General features: G+C 46.4%; 1 protein-coding gene across 1 annotated transcript in view; it reads right to left on the bottom strand.

Annotated features, from left to right (window-relative positions):
• The window catches only part of QSOX1 (quiescin sulfhydryl oxidase 1), an 84,496-nt gene that overhangs the window by 11,355 nt on the left and 53,495 nt on the right, over positions 1-19,646 (bottom strand). Inside the window, exons 7-11 of the mRNA XM_033151310.1 lie at positions 15,972-16,109; positions 14,505-14,634; positions 3,608-3,724; positions 538-673; positions 197-373 (exon numbers count right to left, since the gene is read on the bottom strand). Coding sequence (XP_033007201.1) covers positions 197-373; positions 538-673; positions 3,608-3,724; positions 14,505-14,634; positions 15,972-16,109 — 698 coding nt within the window. The remainder of the gene's footprint in view (positions 1-196; positions 374-537; positions 674-3,607; positions 3,725-14,504; positions 14,635-15,971; positions 16,110-19,646) is intronic.

The following is a 19,646-nucleotide window of genomic DNA, read 5'->3' as shown; positions in this document are numbered from 1 at the left end:
CACTGTTAAGACCGTGTTCATGGAAGACAATTTTACTCGGCTACGAGGGATCGCCAAAGAAGAAGAAGAAGAAGAAGAAGAAGAATGAAATAGTAGGTTTCTGTTAGTCTGCCAATAGGGGGGGGGACTCTTCCGTGTTGCCCTGAGACAGACAGACAGCAGCCTACATGCAACCAACCAGCAGCCGTGCCCTTACCTGCCAAGCGGGCATTGACTCTGTTGTGCCTTGACCAAAGCCAGAGGATACTGCCATCTTTGTTCCTCACTTTGTTCATGGATTCTGCCGCCATGGCTTCGAAGTGGTCTGCGCACTGCCGGCAGCCAAAGAAGTAGTGGACGTACCCTCTCATTGTAGGGAGGACCTCCGGTGGTGCTGGGGGGGGGGAAGAGAAGCGGAACCGTTAAAATGCAAGGGGGCAAAACACCCAGACCAACCGCATGCACCCTGAGCCCTCTCGAGATGAATTCAGGTGCTGTTTTCGACCCTAAAGCACAGCTGCTTACTACAGACCACTGAGCAGGGGCTGCGTTACTCACTGTGAGGTTGAGGGCTAAACAGTGCTTCCTGCACCGTCAGGAGATGGAAGAGAGTCCAGAGGCCACACGGGTAACCTCTCTGGCTACCTTGACATCCTACCCAGGTTGGATTCTCTGGCAGCCAGGCATTTGGAAGCTGAAAGAGAGAATGCAAAAACAAGGTGAATATTAGACATCTCTCTCTTTCTCTCTCTCTGTGTTACTATGTATAGGGAAGTTTTTAATGTTTGATGTTCTACTGTGCTTAATGTGTTTTATTTGCTGGAAGATGCCCAGATGGGTGGCATATTAATAATAATCTTGATACTGAGGGATGACTTCCAATCATCGTGGGGAAAAGAGACTTTAAACGAAGTGCAGACCTGCGGACTGTCACATCTCTTCCTGGAGTCTATGACATTCAGTCAAGCTAAAGTTGTGATCTCTCAAAGACTGAAGGATATTGCTAGACAAGAGGACATTGCCCTTGTGAAACCTGGGACGTTTTTTGGGGATCAGATATTCCAGATTTCACCAGCCCCTTATCTGGCGGAAATCTACTATGTGGAATACCATAGACTCCTCACAGCCGCTAGGTTAAATGTTCTGGAATCGGTGGTTTTGTGGGGAAGATTCAGGGGAGTCCCATATGCCCAGAGATCCTGTCCCTGTGCCCAGGGAGCAGTTGAGTCAACTGAACATACCCTTTTGACCTGCCCATTTTATGCAGATCTTAGACAAGAACTTATAGCTCCACTCCTAGGCCAACTTAGCCTAGTAGACAGAGAAAGACAGGTTTTGTTTTTGTTGAACAATTTCACTGGTACCACAACTTTCTTGGTGGCCAGATTTCTTTTTTTTGGCCCGTAAACTTCCATAAGGTTGAAATCGACAGTATTGACATGGGTCTAAATGTATAATCTACCTCTCATTGTATGTTTTAGTGTTAAGCTCCTTGAGATGTTTAGACGTTTTAATTTTTGTATGGATAATGATTGTGTACTGACTGACGGTCAAATAAATTTTATTGATATTGATAATAAGAAGAATGTGTGTCATAGCTGTCAACCTTTCCTTTTTTGTGGGAAATTTCCTTATTATAGCATTGGGAAACAGCAGGGAGGGTTGACAGCTATGGTGTGTGTGTACGCATATGTGTACACACACTCTCTCTCTCTCTCTCACTCACTCTCTCTCTCACACACACACACACACACAAATCCTATACTAAGATTATGCAAAACTAATACAGAACAAGGCAATCCCGGTCTTCTAATTCTAACCCATTATTGACCACTGACTAGCTCTTGGAAAAGAAATATTAGCTATTTAATCTCCTACGCAGGAATTAGAGACTGTTTTACATAATGCGTCCAATTTTGTCCCTCCCCTGATGGAAGGGCTCTTTGATCCAGCAGAGGCTTTGGGAGAAGCACAATTTCTGCAGATTCTCCCTTCCCTCTACTCTACCCCCGAATGAGGGGGTAGCAGCAGTGGCACAAACCATCTCTCCCCTCTCACAGGCGCTTCTGCTGGATCAAAAAGCCCCCCAACAGCAGAAGGACACAACTGGAAACAAACCCATGTTTATTTTCACCATAAATGATATAATTCCATAGTTTCTACACTTTTGAAAAATAGTAAAGCCAACTTCGCCCGCCCCTCCATCCAAATGGAGGCTATGTTTAATTTTGAGGCTAACAAACTTAATTTAACATCCAACGTTTCAGTAACCCCTTTTAAATAGGACAATCTATGGATCACGGAGAATATCTAAGCTAGCCATACATTCAAAGTTGCCCAATGAATTTTAATCATGAGACCAGCTCCCCCAAAAAGTGATAAAGAGAAACATGAATTGCATTGACAGTGTATGTATACTTTAATCTATGAGGAAAGAGATACCACTTAGTGCTCACAGAATCGTAGTTAGAAGGGACCCTGAGGGTTATCTGGTCCAACCCCATGCAATGCAGGAATCTCAACCTGTGGTCTCCCATCCAATTAGAAACCATATCGGACCCTGCTTAGCTTTGTAAATGTGTCAGCAGTTTTACTGCTGCACCACCAGGTCATTTTTTTTTTAAGAGCCAAATCTCCGGGAAGCTTCTAGTTATGAGTTCCCCAAAGTGATGCCTATGGGCACCAATGCACCCCTAGACACCTCTCTCGACGTCCACCCAATCTGTCTATAACATTTTCCTCTCTCTTTTACCTTTGGCAGCTGCTAAGTTTAAACCAAAGTGATGTAAAAAATGAACATTTAAATCTCCTTGATTGTAACCAGAAATGATAAGAAAAAGAGGTTCACATAAATCCAGAATGAGGCAGCTAGACTGGTGACTGGGTGTGGCCGCCAAGACAGTATAACACCGGTCCTGAAAGACCTACATTGGCTCCCGGTACATTTCTGGGCACAATTCAAAGTGTTGGTGCTGACCTTTCAAGCCCTAAACGGCCTCGGCCCAGTATACCTGAAGGAGCGTCTCCACCTCCATCGTTCAGCCCGGACACTGAGGTCCAGCTCCGAGGGCCTTCTGGTAGTTTCCTCACTGCGAGAAGTGAGGTTTCGGGGAACCAGGCAGAGGGCCTTCTCGGTGGTGGCCCTGTGGAATGCCCTCCCATCAGATGTCAAGGAAATAAACAACTATCTGACTTTTAGAAGACACCTGAAGGCAACCTTGTATCGGGAATTTTTTATGTGCTAAGATCATCATCATCATTATTATTATTATTATTATTATTAAATCATTGAGCCATTTTTTGTTGGTGCCTGTGGCGTTTCCTTAGATTTCAAAGTGTGCCCACAGGTCCAAATGGGTTTGGGGTTATTCTAGATGCACATTCAAGCCACTCAGGGCAATGGTCAGCCCCAATGGACTTGAGCCCCCGCCCCGCCCTGCCCCCCCCCAGCATGGACCAAAGACACCTCAGAGCCTGCCCTTGGGGTATTCCACGGCAGACCTGGGGTTTTTTCACAGCTTAGTGTGGACGAAGTTCCCAGAAGACAGAACATTTCAAAACCACCTCAGCAGAAAACGGAAGAGACCACCCATGCTTTTGAGGCAGAAGCAAGGCCAGTTAAACATACCTCGTTTTTATTCCTCAGAGCTTCCTCCCACTCGCTCTTGGAAACGTTTGTCTTTGGCTTCAGCCACCAGTCCAGGTTGCGAAGGTAGTTCATGATCGGCAGGCGTCCAGGAAAGTACTGGTGTAGAGAAGAGGGAAAATGCAGACAGGAAACAGGAAGGATAAGTAACAGAAGCCAACTAATGTCTATTTGTGGCAGGTGAAAGCGAAGGGGGTGGCCACCGACCACAACGCTCTGTGGGCCAAAAGTGTATAATACCAACCATGTGGTAGTACAGACTAAATAGTATGGGGGGGACAGAATTCAATTCTCTTACATCTTCTTTTTCATGGACAAAAAAAATGGATCAAACTTCCTCTATCCCCAGGTACAGAATTATATGCACAGGTACAGAGGAGGAGTAGATTACTCGTGCAGTTTGATTCAAGACAGCAATTCCTCTCAGGGGAAGTCTCTATAAGGCAAAAGGCAAAGGTAAAATACCCCTGGAAGGTTAAGGCCAGTCAAAGGCGACTACAGGGTTGCGGCACTCATCTCACTTTTCAGGCCGAGGGAGCCGCGTTTGTCCATAGACAGCCTTCCGGGTCATGTGGTCAGCATGACTTAAACTGCTTCTGGCGCGATGGGAAACCGTGACGGAAGCCAGAGTGCATGGAAACGCCGTTTACCTTCCCGCCATAGTGGTACCTATTTATCTACTTGCGCTGGTGTGCTTTCGAACTGCTAGGTTGGCAGGAGCTGGGACAGAGCAACAGGAGCTCACCCCGTCACGAGGATTCGAATCGCTGACCTTCTTAAGGCTCGGTGGTTTAGACCACAGCGCCACCCGCATCCCTGGAAGTCTCTATAGCTTTGCACTGAGAGCCAGGTCAATGCACCAGGTGACTGAAATGAATATATGAAGCGAGGCAAGTTCCTTTGCCGTCCTTTGGTTTTCCTGTTGTTGTTGACCTTCTGGGATGACTTGGAGAGGGGAGGAGGTGGGTTATACATAACAACCCCAGCCCCCAACATCCCCCCAGCACTGACTTCGCTTCGCACCCTCCCGTATTCATTGGGGGTGGGGCGGGGAGCGCCTGAACGAGGTTTCTAAGTTCATCAGGATGAACATGGACTGCTCTTTCAAAAACCTAAGCTCCACTGTGCAAATCTAGCTTGGATCAATGGGAGGTGTGGTCATGCCTAATAGCCGTATTCCAGAAATTGACCAGAGCTTTGCCAGGTGTTAAAAAGGAATCTCCCCAACAGTCGTCGGGAGTCCTCGGGCTCCATCTGCCTCCACATCATTTTCTCATGCATGCGCTCTTGGGTTGGGGCAACTGGCTAAAATGTTTTAAAATAATTCGAGCGGTTCTGATTTTGGTTCCTCGGGGTTTTGTTTTCATCAGGTTAATGTTGGTTAAATGTTTAGTTGGGGTCGGCGGTTATTTTAATCTGGGTATAACTGTAAACTGTTTATTATTATTATTATTGTTATTACTGTTGTTGTTATTGGTTTCTACTGATTTATTGGTTTGTTTGTTGCTCGTATAGGATATTTTGTTTTTCACTGTTTGATGTTTTGTTGTTTTTTTTATATATGTTGTAAGGCGCCCAGATTGGCTGGGGAATGGGCAGGATATAAATTTTAAAATAATAATAATTATTATAATTATTATTATTATTATTAATTAATTAATTAAATGCAGACCAAACAGCAGCAGTGAGATGGAAAGTAGAGTTGTAGTGACATCCTCCCAACAGCAGGGGTGCTGTTTTCAGCAGGAAGGCAGGGAGGCTGAAGATACAGAAGTCGGAGGAGCTCTGGGTTGGCGGCATCTGGGCCTGCAGTTTCTGCCAGCCCAGAGCTCCCGTGACCTCGCTATGGTGCCCCCACTGGTACTCCATCCCCTCACTCACTGCTGCTGCTATCAATCCAGTTGCTTTGCATCGTCCCGGCAGGGGTCAGAGGTCTCCTTGATGGTGAAGGAGCCCCAGGCTGCTTGCAGCTGCTGTTTACTCCCAGTGTCAGATATTGCAGAGGTCCAGCTACCGAGCCCTGCCAGTCACAGCAGAGGTGACGGGCAGTTTGACTCCACAGGTCCGGATACTGACAAGCTGGAACGTGTCCAGAAGAGGGCAACCAAAATGGTCAAAGGCCTGGAAACGATGCCTTATGAGGAACGGCTTAGGGAGCTGGGTATGTTTAGCCTGGAGAAGAGAAGGTTAAGGGGTGACATGATAGCCATGTTCAAATATATCAAAGGATGTCATATAGAGGAGGGAGAAAGGTTGTTTTCTGCTGCTCCAGAGAAGCGGACACGGGGCAATGGATTCAAACTACAAGAAAGAAGATTCCACTTAAACATTAGGAAGAACTTCCTGACAGTGAGAGCTGTTCGGCAGTGGAATTTGCTGAAGAAGAAGAAGAAGAAGAGTTTGGATTTGATATCCCGCTTTTCACTACCCAAAGGAGTCTCCAAGCGGCTAACATTCTCCTTTCCCTTCCTCCGCCACAACAAACACTCTGTGAGGTGAGTGGGGCTGAAAGACTTCAGAGAAGTGTGACTAGCCCAAGGTCACCCAGCAGCTGCATGTGGAGGAGTGGAGACGCGAACCCGGTTCCCCAGATTACTAGTCTACCGCTCTTAACCGAGTGTGGTGGAGTCTCCTTCTTTGGAGGTCTTTAAGCGGAGGCTTGACAACCATCTGTCAGGAATGCTTTGATGGTGTTTCCTGCTTGGCAAGGGGTTGGACTGGATGGCCCTGGTGGTCTCTTCCAACTCTATGATTCTATGATTCTAGGTCAAAAACCTTCCAGTCCTGAGGATCTGGGGACCCCGGAGAGCTCATCCTGCACCACAGCCAATGGAATCCTAGAATGGTAGAGTTGGAAGGTACCCCCAGAGTCATCTAGTCCAACCCCCTGCAATGCAGGAATCGCAGCTAAAGCATCCAGGACAGATGACCACCCAACCTCTGCTTAAAAGCCTCCAAGGAAGGAGAGTCCACCACCTCTTGAGGGAGACCATTCCAATGGGCATAGTCCCAATGGCTGCTGCAACTTATTACTAATGGAAGCCACGAACCTATCCTTGGGTTTTCCCTTCTGCCTGCCTGCGGATCGCTGTGCTCCAAGTCCTTCCTCCCTGTCCAACTGTTGGAAGCTGGAATTCCTCAAACCTGGTGCGGCAGAAGGCACGGAGGAGCCCCACCCTGCTCTCTGCTTGCATCCCGCTCTCCCGCTGCTTTCCTTCGGGCGATGTGGGAATTCCCTGTCCGAATTCATCTTAGCCACGGCTAACACAGGGAGATCCTTCTGTTCATTTTGTATCCTTAGATGCTGCAATAAGCAAACAAGCCGGCCCCTGCGGGCCAGCGGCCAAGATACGAATCTTGGTCGTAACTCCAAAATAGTCTCCAAGGAACACGCAAAGCTACTTTGACAATAAGTCAACTCAAATCCGATTAGCATCAGCACTTTAAAACCACAAGCACTCCAGGGAGAGGGGGCCAAAGAGCTCTCAAAGAGGCGATGGAGAGGGGGGGGGGAGAGAGAGAGAGAGATTGGGGGGGCATGTCACAGGAAGGAAGACAGACAAGTGGGGAATTGACAGGTTGAACGGGGGAGGAGAGGGGGAAGGAGGGAAGGAGGGAAGGAAACAGGAAAATTGATTGGGAGGATGAATAAAAGGGTATTAAGAACCCTCTGTTGCTATTCATGAAAGTTCTGCAGATATATCTGCTTTGCTAACCAATCACGGGGTGCAACTTTTTCTAAACAGGAGTTGTTGTTGTTTAGTTGTTTAGTCGTGTCCGACTTTTTGTGACCCCAGAGCACGCCAAGCACTCCTGTCTTCCACTGCCTGACGCAGTTTGGTCAGAGTCATGTTGGTGTCTTCGAGAACACTGTCCAACCATCTCGTCCTCTGCCGTCCCCTTCTCCTTGTGCCCTCCATCTTTCCCAACATCAGGAGAGCAGCCATTAACTTCCAATACACTGGGTTTAACAACCAACGAACCAACCTAGGGAAATACTCCTTTTCGCTTGATTCCTATCTTTCCTAAGTAATCTGTTCTTGCAAAGTTACCCCATGCAGAAATAGACTGAAGCAGGGCCAGATGAGGGCAGCAGCTCTCTTAGGATCTCAGGCACGGCTCTCCCCGACCCTGCTACCCAATTGCCTTTTGAAGCAGTGATGTTGGGGCCTGAACCTAGGATCTTATAGATGCAAAGCTACGGGTCCTCCAGAACTTTAGATTTTTCTTTTCTTTTTTTAATTAAAAATTTATAAGATTTTCCAATTACAAGCACAAATCATTACATGGTTAAACTTTTCATACTTTAGATTTTTCAAGCGTGAACAGTGGCTGGGTGCGTTGGGGTGGGTGGGAGAGAGAAACTCAACTACTGGATGAGAGAAAATTCAAGAGCAATAATTAGTTTAATACTGTGGTTGGATCCTAGTAAGACTGCTCCATCTAGTGGCCAGATCTTGCAGCACACGTTGCATCGGGCACAAAACTGTTGCTTTCATCCCTGTCGCGCTTTTCCCGGAAGGGCAGCTAAACAGCCTGTTACTAAATAAATAAATATTTATTTATTTATTTTGCGATTTACACGACCCAACAATTTCACGGTTGGCACGTCCCCACTAAATATGAGTTTGTTTGGCAGCGTGCATGACTATTTGGTATGAACCTTGTGCAGTATTGGAATTTATTTTACGCCATTCATTATTCTTTTTTTAAAAGCTTCCTATATGATTACTACGGTTGCTATTTTATTCTCTTGCAATTTTATTCTTCCTGCATTTATGACTGTTTTCAATCACGGAGAGGGGGAACCTACAGAATCGGCACGTTGCTGCAATCAGCCCTCGGTATATCCTGGCTTTTTTATCCTGTGTTGAAAGGAGAATGCGATTGGAAAATGTCTGAAGGGTGGTCAAACGCCTAGTCAAAGTGACTTGACAAATTGCTGTGACCTTAATGATAACTGGATCAGCACCAGCCAATGGGAAGGGTTCTGCTATGTTTGGGCAGGTGTAGTTACTGACTTTGTTTCAGTGTTAATGTTTTAAGATAAATCAATTAGTATGCATCGTGATACCTAACAGCAGGTATATAATTTTGTTCATATGTGAGTTGATTTCATTAAGTATGAAGCATAATTAACATGCACAATCATGATCATTGTTTTTAACACTTGATTGGGAGCCGCCCAAAGTGGCTGGGGAAACTCAGCCAGATGGGCGGGGTATAAATAAATTATTATTATTATTATTATTATTATTATTATTATTATTATTATTATTATTCCTTCTTCTCTGTTAGGGCCGCTTACTTTTAAGGAAAGGGCTGGTGCCATCATGTCTTTATGCTAACAATCTGTACGTGATCTTTTATAGGTAGTGTGTGTGTGTGTGTGTGTGTGTGTGTGTATAAATCCATGCAAGAATCTTGTAGCACTTTATTGTCTACAAGATCTGTTCACGCCATAAACTTTGGTGGACTCCAGCTCTCATTGTCAGAAGAACAAAGCTGATATAATAAATCCACAGCTGGCGGGGGCATAAGCATATTTTCATTCTAGGGCCAAAAAAAACCCCTTAATTTAAGACAGGGAATGCAGAATCTGTTACCTTCCAATTGTTGATGGATTTCAGCCACCAGCCGGAACAGCCAATGGTTGGGGCTGATGGGGGAGGTGGAAGTCTACCAATATGCGGAGTGGGAGAGAGAGAGCCATGGGTTCGCCATCCCTTGCTTAAGGTAAGTGTGATGGCCTGGGAGTCAGACTCTGATGCTGAACCTGAGGGATCCCAGCCTGCACAGGATTCCCCGCCTCCAGAACCAGCTGAGCCGGGGCCAGGGCTTGAGCCTGAAGGATCCCCACCTGTGCTGGATCCCCAGGTGCAGGCATCAGCAGAGTCTGCTCTGACTCCTGATGGGAGGGAGGACCCGTTGCCTGCAGGTGCCCCACTCCCAGCCTCTTCAGAGGAAGCTGAGGCATCCCCTGGATCCAGTAACCCACCAGCCTCTCCTGAGCTGCAGAGGCTCAGGACAGAGAGGCGAAGAGAGCTAAGTGCTTTCAGGAGGAGTGCTCGCCTCCAGGCCCGGAGGAGAGGCGAGTCTCCGGAGGATCGGGGCCGCCCTAAGCATAGGGCCAGATAAAAGCCAGCCAGACCCAGCCCAAGTTGCGTGAGCAACTTAGTTGCAAGAGCAACTTAGTTGCAAGCGTATGCTCAACCTGCAACCTCGTGCCTGCACCTGCCTTGGACCTTGACCTGCTCCCTGCCTCGCTCCCCGCCGGACTGACCTCCTTTGGACCCCTAGACCCAGGACTGGACTTGGACCTCGCTTCACGGACAAACCCCTGGGGCCAGCACAGTAAGACTTAACAGTCTTACTGTGGGATGTAAACAGAGAGCAGTCAAACTCAACATTGCTAGAGTGGACATGAAGGTAACTCAGTCCTCCAGGCACAACTTCCTGCTACCTGGACTGAGTTAATTTCCTCTGTAACCAGAAGTAGGTGTGGTCTCACCTGGGAACAAGATCCCAAGACCAGTCACCATTCTCTCCTCGTCTCTTCAATGAGCAACAAGCATGTTCTCCGGGCTCTCAGCCAAGAGAACAAAGGGAGCTACTTTTCCCTATGGAAGTAGCAACCACATGTAAATACTTTTACTAAACATGCCTGCCTTCTGAGAAACGCTGTGTAACTCAGGAAGTAATTTGAGTAAACTCTTTTTATTTATTTAAGATACATTGTGTCGTGTGCAGTCTTTTAGGAGCGATATAGGGGAATTATACCAGGAATATATATATTATTTTAGGCTTTGGCAAGCCTGTGCAAGCGCACCTGGTGTGTGTCTGTTTTAAAAGGGAATGAAACTCTGCTAAGTTTGGAGCTTGCTAACACAAGCTGGGATAGGATATATCTGACAATATATCCTCATCCACGTTCCTAATCATTCCACACTTCCAACCCCTCATCCACTAAAAAGCGTTGAAGCCGTACAGCCTCGCATATTGTGAACAGCTGAAATGTTGCTTCCGTGCCCCCCACCCTCCACTTCCATCTTTCAGCCTCTGTCCCCTTACTCTGCAGGTGGGGGGGTGGGGGACACACTGATGCTCAGGGCACCACAGAGCCCCCTTGTTTCCGTTCCTGCTTTGATTAGGGTTGGAGAGAATGGCATTCATTCGTGGCAACGGTGCGCGGGGGGGGGGGAGAGAAGAGACACACAGATAACTTGATGGATGTAAATTCTATTTCAGCACCTATTTTTCCTCCCAACACCACCTGCCTCTTAAGGCATCCCCGCTCCATCCTTTCCTATCTTCATTCCCTTGGCAGCATATCCTTCCTTCTCTCGACACATACGCCACAGTTTCTGTAAGAGACTACTCAGGCTGGTGACAAGCATTTAACTTCTGGGACAAGGCTCCAGCCAGCCAAAACCTTGCCAGCAATTTCCCTCCTCTCCTCGTTTTGCTTCGTAACCACAAAAGAGGCACGTGGTGTACTATTTGGCCTCGCGTGATTTACGGTTTCAGCTTTGAAACCTCACAACTTCAGACACAGGCGACGTATTGCCACCAAATTGCAGAGAGGGAGACCACTGCAATACCCCGGAAATATCTGATATAGCAGGGAAGGAGAGAATGAGATCACATTTTGGGTTGGCAAAAGCAGGGACGCAAACAATCCGAAACGTTTGGCTTTAACTCATCTATTTTTCACCATCTCCCCCTCTGGTGTTTGGACCCATTAGCTGCAGGTAGATTCTCTGTCTCAAGTCTTAAGATTACTGTATATTCTGGCGTATAAGACTACTTTTTAATCCAGGAAAATCTTCTCAAAAGTCGGGGGTCGTCTTATACGCTGGGTGGAGAATCTGCGGTCGAGTATATCTCAAACTCTATATTTTAACTGGAAAATTTGGGGGTCGTCTTATACGCCCAGTCGTCTTGTTGTTGTTGATGTTCAGTCGTTCAGTCGTGTCCGACTCTTTGTGACCCCATGGACCAGAGCACGTCAGGCATGCCTATCCTTCACTGCCTCTCGCAGTTTGGCCAAACTCATGCCAGTTGCTTTGAGAACAATGTCCAACCATCTCATCCTCTGTCGTCCCCTTCTCCTTGTGCCCTCCATCTTTCCCAACATCAGGGTCTTTTCCAGGGAGTCTTCTCTCCTCATGAGGTGGGCAAAGTACTGGAGCCTCAACTTCAGGATCTGTCCTTCTAGTGAGCACTCAGGGCTGATTTCTTTAAGAATGGATAGGTTTGATCTTCTTGCAGTCCACGGGACTCTCAAGAGTCTCCTCCAGCACCATAATTCAAAAGCATCAATTCTTCGGTGATCAGTCTTCTTTATGGTCCAGCTCTCATTTCCATACATTGCTACTGGGAAAACCATAGCTTTAACTATACGGACCTTTGTCGGCAAGGTGATGTCTTTGCTTTAACTATACGGACCTTTGTCGGCAAGGTGATGTTGTCTTATACGCCAGAAAATATGGTATTATTGTCTTATTTAAATCAATAAATAAATTATCTAACTTTGTGCTTCTGCTGCCTGAGGCAGGTGCTTCACCCTGCCTCATCAGTGGGCCGGCTCTGGCTAGAATGTCAAAATACTCACATAACACAGGGACAAAGGGAGAGGGAGGGAGAGGGAGAGGGAGAGACTCCAGAAAGCACTCAGAGCAAAAGAGCCTGCAGGCTGTAACATTCGTATGCAAAGGTCAAATACAAACCTGAGCTATAACTTAAGAGCTTTGAAAATAAATGTCACAGGCTGTACCCTCTTGCGTTTTATGGCCTTTCGATACCAGGGTTTGAAAGATTTATTGCAGCAAAACAAACAAAACAAAACAAAAGTGACTTTCAGAAGCCACGTTAACTCTTCTGTGGTTTTGTTATTACGACACTCTTGTCACAACCAGAGCAAAACCGTGTGATAATCTCAATGGAAGAGGCTTTGGTGGCAAAGAGGGTGACTGAGAGACTGTAGAGAAGCTTGGCTAATGTGACAAGACTGAAGGCCAGGGAAGAAAATGTATAGCAGAAACTCTACTCCCTAAACGTTGAAGCCCACAGAATACAAGGTCAAGAATCCTTTTCCTTTTCCTTCTTTTTTAAGAAGGGTGGAAGCTAAAGTTTTCAAAACTCCGGATTCTGTGCTATATAACAAAGCTGATACGATTCGCTCCACGTTTGGAACCACGGAGATGGAACAATCATGACTACAATCAAACAAAATAGGATCTGCGTCAAAATGTTGCAGTGCACCTTGTTCCCAGTTCGGGCCTCCTGAAGGGGGAGTTTCAGGAAAGGGGACGGGTTAAAGAACTCACGGCTATATGTTGCTCCCCCGGCTGTGCTGTAACATGCTAGAAGTTTGCCAACCCTAAATTTGAAGATTTTATGGCTATAAAAATATTGTATAGCAAGCAGTTCTGCGGATAGGCAAGGAATTTCCCTTGCCTTAATCCCACCCTCAAAATATTCCTTACAAGTTCTCAGAGGCTTGAGGAAATCGCTTCATCTTTCCCTCAGTTTCCTTCTTCTGTTGTGGTTTTGTTTTCAACGGAAACATACACATCCCATGTCTCAGATTTCCCTCAACCACAGACTTGATTGGTAAGACTCACCCAATCTGGTTTAAGAAGAGTTTGGATTTGATATCCCGCTTTATCACTACCCAAAGGAGTCTCCAAGCGGCTAACATCCTCCTTTCCCTTCCTCCCCCACAACAAACACTCTGTGAGGTGAGTGGGGCTGAGAGACTTCAGAGAAGTGTGACTAGCCCAAGGTCACCCAGCAGCTGCCTGTGGAAGAGCGGGGAAGCGAACCCGGTTCACCAGATTACGTGTCTACAGCTCTTAACCACTACACCACACTGGCTCTAAGACCTTTGTGGCCCCCTCCCTCTTGCTTCCTCTCTGTAGGTGCAACCGCCACCGACATATTATGCAAACTCGCATGTCCCTGTCAAAGCCCACATCCCCCTCAGAAAGACTTCACAAAATAATGACAACTGCGAAGTTATTGCTTTTGTCTCATGAGAAAAGAGGACATTTGACATGTGACTTTTAAGAATAAAAAGAAGAAACCCAGAATTAGATTAGTAGCCCTCACATAACATTAAAAAACAAAAACAAAAGTCACTACCGAGATAACAGGGAGGCAAGTCTGTATACAGGTGAAATTAGAATATTGTGGAAAGGTTCGTTTATTTCAGTAATTCAACTTAAAAGGTGAAACTAATATATGAGATAGACTCGTGACATGCAAAGCGAGGTATGTCAAGCCTTTATTTGTTATAATTGTGATGATTATGGCGTACAGCTGACGAGAACCCCAAATTAACAATTTCAACTTTGGGGTTTTCATCAGCTGCACGCCATAACCATCACAATTATAACAAGCAAAGGCTTGACATTGTTTATCTCCTTGACCTGTGATGGGAGGGCGTTCCACAGGGCAGGCGCCACTACCGAGAAGGCCCTCTGCCTGGTTCCTTGTAGCTTTGCTTCTCGCAGTGAGCGAACCGCCAGAAGGCCCTCGGCGCTGGATCTCAGTGTCCGGGCTGAATGATGGGGGTGGAGACGCTCCTTCAGGTATACAGGAAATTGTTAACTTGGGGTTTTCATCAGCTGTACGCCATAACCATCACAATTATAACAAACAAAGGCTTGACGTATCTCGCTTTGCATGTCATGAGTCTATCTCATATATTAAACTCCAGTAGCTAATGAAAACAGTTGCTTACATAAATGGACTTTTCCACGATATTCTAATTTTTTGAGTTTCACCTGTATATGCAGAAGCTAAGATCCATGAGGAAGAAGGAGGAGAGGCAAGGAAAGAATCCGTCGGGATGAAAGACTTCATCAGAGCTCACCTTGACCAATAGAGCCACATACTGCTTCAGTGCGGAGAGTTGCTCTTTCTCGATGATATCGTATCGTGTTGCCTCTCTCCTTAGAGTGTAAAGCACTGCAGATTCCACGTCAGCCATGTACAATTTTCTCCTGTGGCAGAGAGAGAGAGAGAAAGAAAGAAAAAGAAAAAGAAAAGAGAGCTCAACATGGCAGCTAGACCTTGGAAGTTGAATGGAATCCGTTCCGGAAGTCCATTCGACAACCAAAGCACGGCTTCCGATTGGCTGCAGGAAGCTCCTGCAGCCAATCGGAAGCTGCGGAAACCCCGCCGGGCGTTTGGCTTCCTAAAGAACGTTCAAAAACCGGAACAGTCACTTCCGGGTTTCAATCGTTCGGGAGCCAAAACGTTTGAGAACTAAGCTGTTCGAAAACCAAGGTACGACTGTACATAACTTGCACAGGAAGCATCAACCGGATCCTTAAGGCTAAATCCAGCTCCTCCTTCGGCCAACTGGAGCCACAGAATTTGCAACAATCCACTTTGGAGAAGGGGAAAGGGGGACCTTTGCCCAGCATCTCCCGTTACCTCTTTGGAGTGAGCCTTCAGTAGAGCTGATGGCTGACGCTAGAGAGTCACCCACAGTCTCTTCTGTGCTCCAGAGGAGGCCATCCTTATCTGTTTGCTGTAGCAAAAACGAAGAAGGAAGCACCTCAGCGACTAGCAGCTGAATTGTGGTGTGAATTTTTGTGGGACAGGACTCGGCAGAAGCCTCCTGAGTCCCAATAAAGTTGGCCCCAGAACACGAGCACCTGAAGTCATAATGAATCTCTTGGTTTTCAGAATGCCGCAAGACTTGCTTGTTTGCCTTTGCAGCTTATCCCACCAAGAAACTTGAGCCTGTGCATCAGAATTCCCTCATGAAGAAAAATGCTCTCTTCTCTTGGCCTGAAGGGTTGGTTTTTCTTTTTTTCTTTTTAAAGGATCATCCTTTTCCAACTTAAATTAATATTTTCTGGAGGGAGTTTTCAAAAATTAGGGGCACCGCAAGGCTACTTTATCTGTTTTGTAGCATTCGGCAGATATACAAGATGGCGACGGAGTAACATCTTGAGGTAAAGGCTCCTCCGTAATCAGTACAACTAGACTATAATTAGCTTGAAGCTACCTGAAATCCACTTCTAAATCAGAGAGGATTAAATCTAACCAAGGGAGGACTATATTCAAAGGGGGGATTTATCAAATTTAAGCCTCCATTCTGACAAGGGGGTGGACAGGAGAATAACTAGAAAATCCACAGATGGCAGCCAAGAAGCATTCGGCAAAGCTACAGCGTTGTAAAGGAAGGGCCCTCGGCTAGTGAGTTTGGGATTTCGAACCCTGACAGGGCCTTCATAAGCCGCGAAGTGATGGAGGTGCTGCAAAAACAAGGCTGCGCTGAGCGAGAAGAGAGAGCAGAAGAACTGGAAGCATCATAGTCGGTTCTCACCTGTCTATCACTTTCCAGGGCCCAGGCGTAGTAGTTGGTATTAAAGTTGGCAGCACAGTGGGCTTGAAGGAGTCTCCTCTAACAACCCCAGGCAGTTTCTTCAGGAAGTCTGTGTAAAGTGGTCTCGAGTCCACATGCCTGGATAGGAAGGAGAGCAGACCTTGAGATACCACCTGAGATCATGCGTACTTTTACCCTTCTACCGGGCATCACGCAGCCATTCGGGTTTCAGAAACCCAGCTTAACTTGCACGCAAAGGCGAATCAATCTTGCATCATTAATCTGTGCCCCCTGACCCCTGACGATTAGGTCCAGTCGCAGACGACTCTGGGGTTGCGGCACTCATCTCGCTCTATAGGCCGAGGGAGCCGGCGTACAGCTTCCGGGTCATGTGGCCAGCAGGACTAAGCTGCTTCTGGCGAACCAGAGCAGCGCACGGAAACGCCGTTTACCTTCCCGCCGGAGCGGTACCTATTTATCTATTTGCACTTGGACGTGCTTTCGAACTGCTAGGTGGACAGGAGCTGGGACTGAGCAATGGGAGCTCACCCCGTCGCGGGGATTCGAACCGCCGCCCTTCTGATCGGCAAGCCCTAGGCTCAGTGGTTTAACCCACAGCGCCACCCGCTTTGCAATATTAGAGTATATATTATACTTTATAAACTATAACCTTAGTATATTATAATATATTATAATATTAGTGTGTGTGTGTGTGTGTGTGTGTGTGTGTGTATGTATATGTATGTGTGTGTGTGTGTGTGTGTGTGTATATATATATATATATATATATATATATATATATATACACATATATAATATTAGCAGGGGGTTGGACTGGATGGCCCTTGTGGTCTCTTCCAACTCTATGATTCTATGATATGTGGAGCTTGTTCCCTCTTGGATCCTATGGGGAGGGTGAGATTTATTCCATGGGGAATCCAGCGAAAGGGAAAGGCAGTGAGACACAGATATATATATATATATATATACACGCAATATTAAGAGTATAAATAAGAAAACCATTAGCTGAGGAGGAGGGAAGTCACAGGCCGAGATGGTCAATCGGTTTTTATGTATTATATATAAGATGGGTGTCATGTTTAAAATTTTTTTTGGAAAATTTAATAAAAATTATTATTATAAAAAAGGAAAGCTGCCCACCCGTGGGGGGGGGGGGGTTGATGGTAGTGACAACAAACCCAGAGAGCAACAGCAGCCGCTCTTGCAAGCAGATGGTCAGGAGACGGCATCATCAGGCAAACAATTTTCTCCTCCACCAGCAAGGAAAACAATGGCTCTCCTGTTGGGTGAAGCTGGCATGGGAAGAACAAAGGCGGCCCCCCCCCCCTGCGCCACCACGGCTCACTGCCTCCTCCCTGATTCGTTCTTTGGAGAGGGGCTTGCAAATCCCACGTGCACCAGTGAGGAAGCCGGCGCGGAACAGGCTCCCCCCCTCTTTGGCAACGGGGCGAGCAGAACCGTCTCATCTCCGAGCCCCGTTCCTGAGGAAGACACGGTGCCAACGTGCCCCTTTGCGCCTGCCGCACTCATGCCTTCGCTGCCAGGTAGACATCAATCAAACTGCACAGAGGTTGGGGTGGGTGGGTGGGAGGGAGGGAGGGAGGGAGAGACCATCTGCTTGTTGTTTTCATGCCCTATTCAGCAGCGAGAATCCACCAGAGGGTCCAAGCCCAGGTTCTATTGTTCTCCTTCAGCATCTCCGAACCAAGCCATTGTGTGGCTCCTAATGAACTTTTCCGCAATAAGAGAAGCAGGCAGGGGAGCAGAGGAGCTGGGTGAGAGGAGGGTCAGGAAACCAGAGCCGACCGCTTGCCAGACTTGGAACACCATGCTTGATTATATTCAACGTTTCAAAAACACGTTAAAAAAAAAAATCAAGCAAAGGCTCCTCTGCACAGTCTAGGTGGAGTCTTATAATCTGCAATTCATTAAGGAGGAAAAGACAGAAATCCACAACAGGAAATGAGAGTTCCTTGGCTACAGGTGTCAGCTACCAAGGCCACTGGGACAACAAGCATATCACAATATACTGCCTTATCACAGAGCCTTCCAGTTCAGGTGGGAATATAGCTAAGTGACAAAAGTGTGTATTTTGCATGCAAAAAGTCCCAGGTTCCATCACTGGTATCTCAGCGTAGGGCTGGAAAAACCTTGCGAGGTGCCGCCAGCTTCCTCCGCCCAAACAGTCCAGCCTTTCTCTCTTTTTTTTGTAATAAAAATCTTTATTTAATATTTTCAAAATTACAAAACCAAATATAACAAAAACAAAACAAAAAATCAACACATAAGCAAATAAACAAATAAACAAACAATAAATAATACTCAACTGAACATATTAACAAACTCAAAATCTAACTTTAAAATCCGACTTCATATTGTTTATACACCGATTCCCTATTAATTTCCGCTTCTTCTACTCTACCTTTTTTTTAAATTACTCCTAATCTTCAAGAATATAATTACCAATCATTCAAATACTTTAAAACTAAATCTCCCCATGTGTCTCTCAATCTAAACAAATCACTAATTCCATTTTCATATCTTCTTTTTCCAAATAATCATCTACATATTTCCATTCTGCTTTTATTCTTCGTTTTGGTGTATTTCTTATTGCTGCTGTCATTCTTGCCAAACTCATATATTCTACTAACTTGATTCGCCATTCTTGAACCGTTGGAATTTTTTTTCCTCCTTCCAGTTTTGTGCTATAAGTGATCCAGTCCAGCCTTTCTAAGGTCTCAAGGGTGCAGGCAAATACTATAGAGCAGTGTTTCCCAACCTTGGATCTTCAACTGTTTTCGGACTACAATTCCCATCATCCCTGACCACTGGTCTTGCTAGCTAGGGATGATGGGAGTTGTAGTCCAAAACCAGCTGGAGAACCAAGGTTGGGAAACACTGCTATAGAGGACTCTGTAGGTTTTCGGTGTAGGAGGTTGTGGGACAAAACAGCAAGAGAAGGGACAGACATGCAATTATCTGGTCCAACTGCCTCTCTGTAATGTCTGCTCTACTGGTGCTTCCCACAGGAACATTCCAAGACACATTTCACGCCCTCCATAAAGCGAGAGGCCTCCCTGCTCATTGGTTTCATCGCTAGGAGACATCCATACTTGAGAAACACCCAAAGGAGACATTGACGTTCCTGCCTTCAGATGCAACAGGATCCGCCCTTCCAGTGGAGAGTCTGTCGTGCAGAGCGCAGGGCGGCACATGTGTTCCCAACAAGCGCTCACATGCCCAAGCACCTGGCTAAAAACAGCCTTTCGGCCATGCAGTTGCCACAGATCTGCCCATCTGTGCAGGAGCTTCAGAACCAATGTCCCAGCACATAGATCGACCGGAAGAGGGGATGTCTAGGAATCTGGATAGCTTTTGTTGTTTTGCGGGTTGACCAAATGTGACCTCCCACAAAGAAAGTTATAAAAACCGGAGGAAAGAATCCTGTGGCGGCGGCGGCGGTGGCGGCGGGGGGGAACTTTGGCAAATTTCTAACCATCGTTGTTACAGGTGATCCTGTGCCCCTGACAGTACCGTTCAGATTGCGCCCCCTAGCCATGGACAAATTAGCTCTTCTTTCCGCCTCTCCTCCTGAAGGGGTTAATTAGCTAACCTGTATATATTTACCTGAATGTATTGTTAGTCCAGAAATAT

Source organism: Lacerta agilis, chromosome 6, assembly GCF_009819535.1.
Source record: "Lacerta agilis isolate rLacAgi1 chromosome 6, rLacAgi1.pri, whole genome shotgun sequence".
Classification (NCBI taxonomy): Eukaryota; Metazoa; Chordata; class Lepidosauria; order Squamata; family Lacertidae; genus Lacerta; species Lacerta agilis.
The sequence above is the reverse complement of the archived record's forward strand: the minus strand, read 5'-3'. Positions and strand labels throughout refer to the sequence as shown.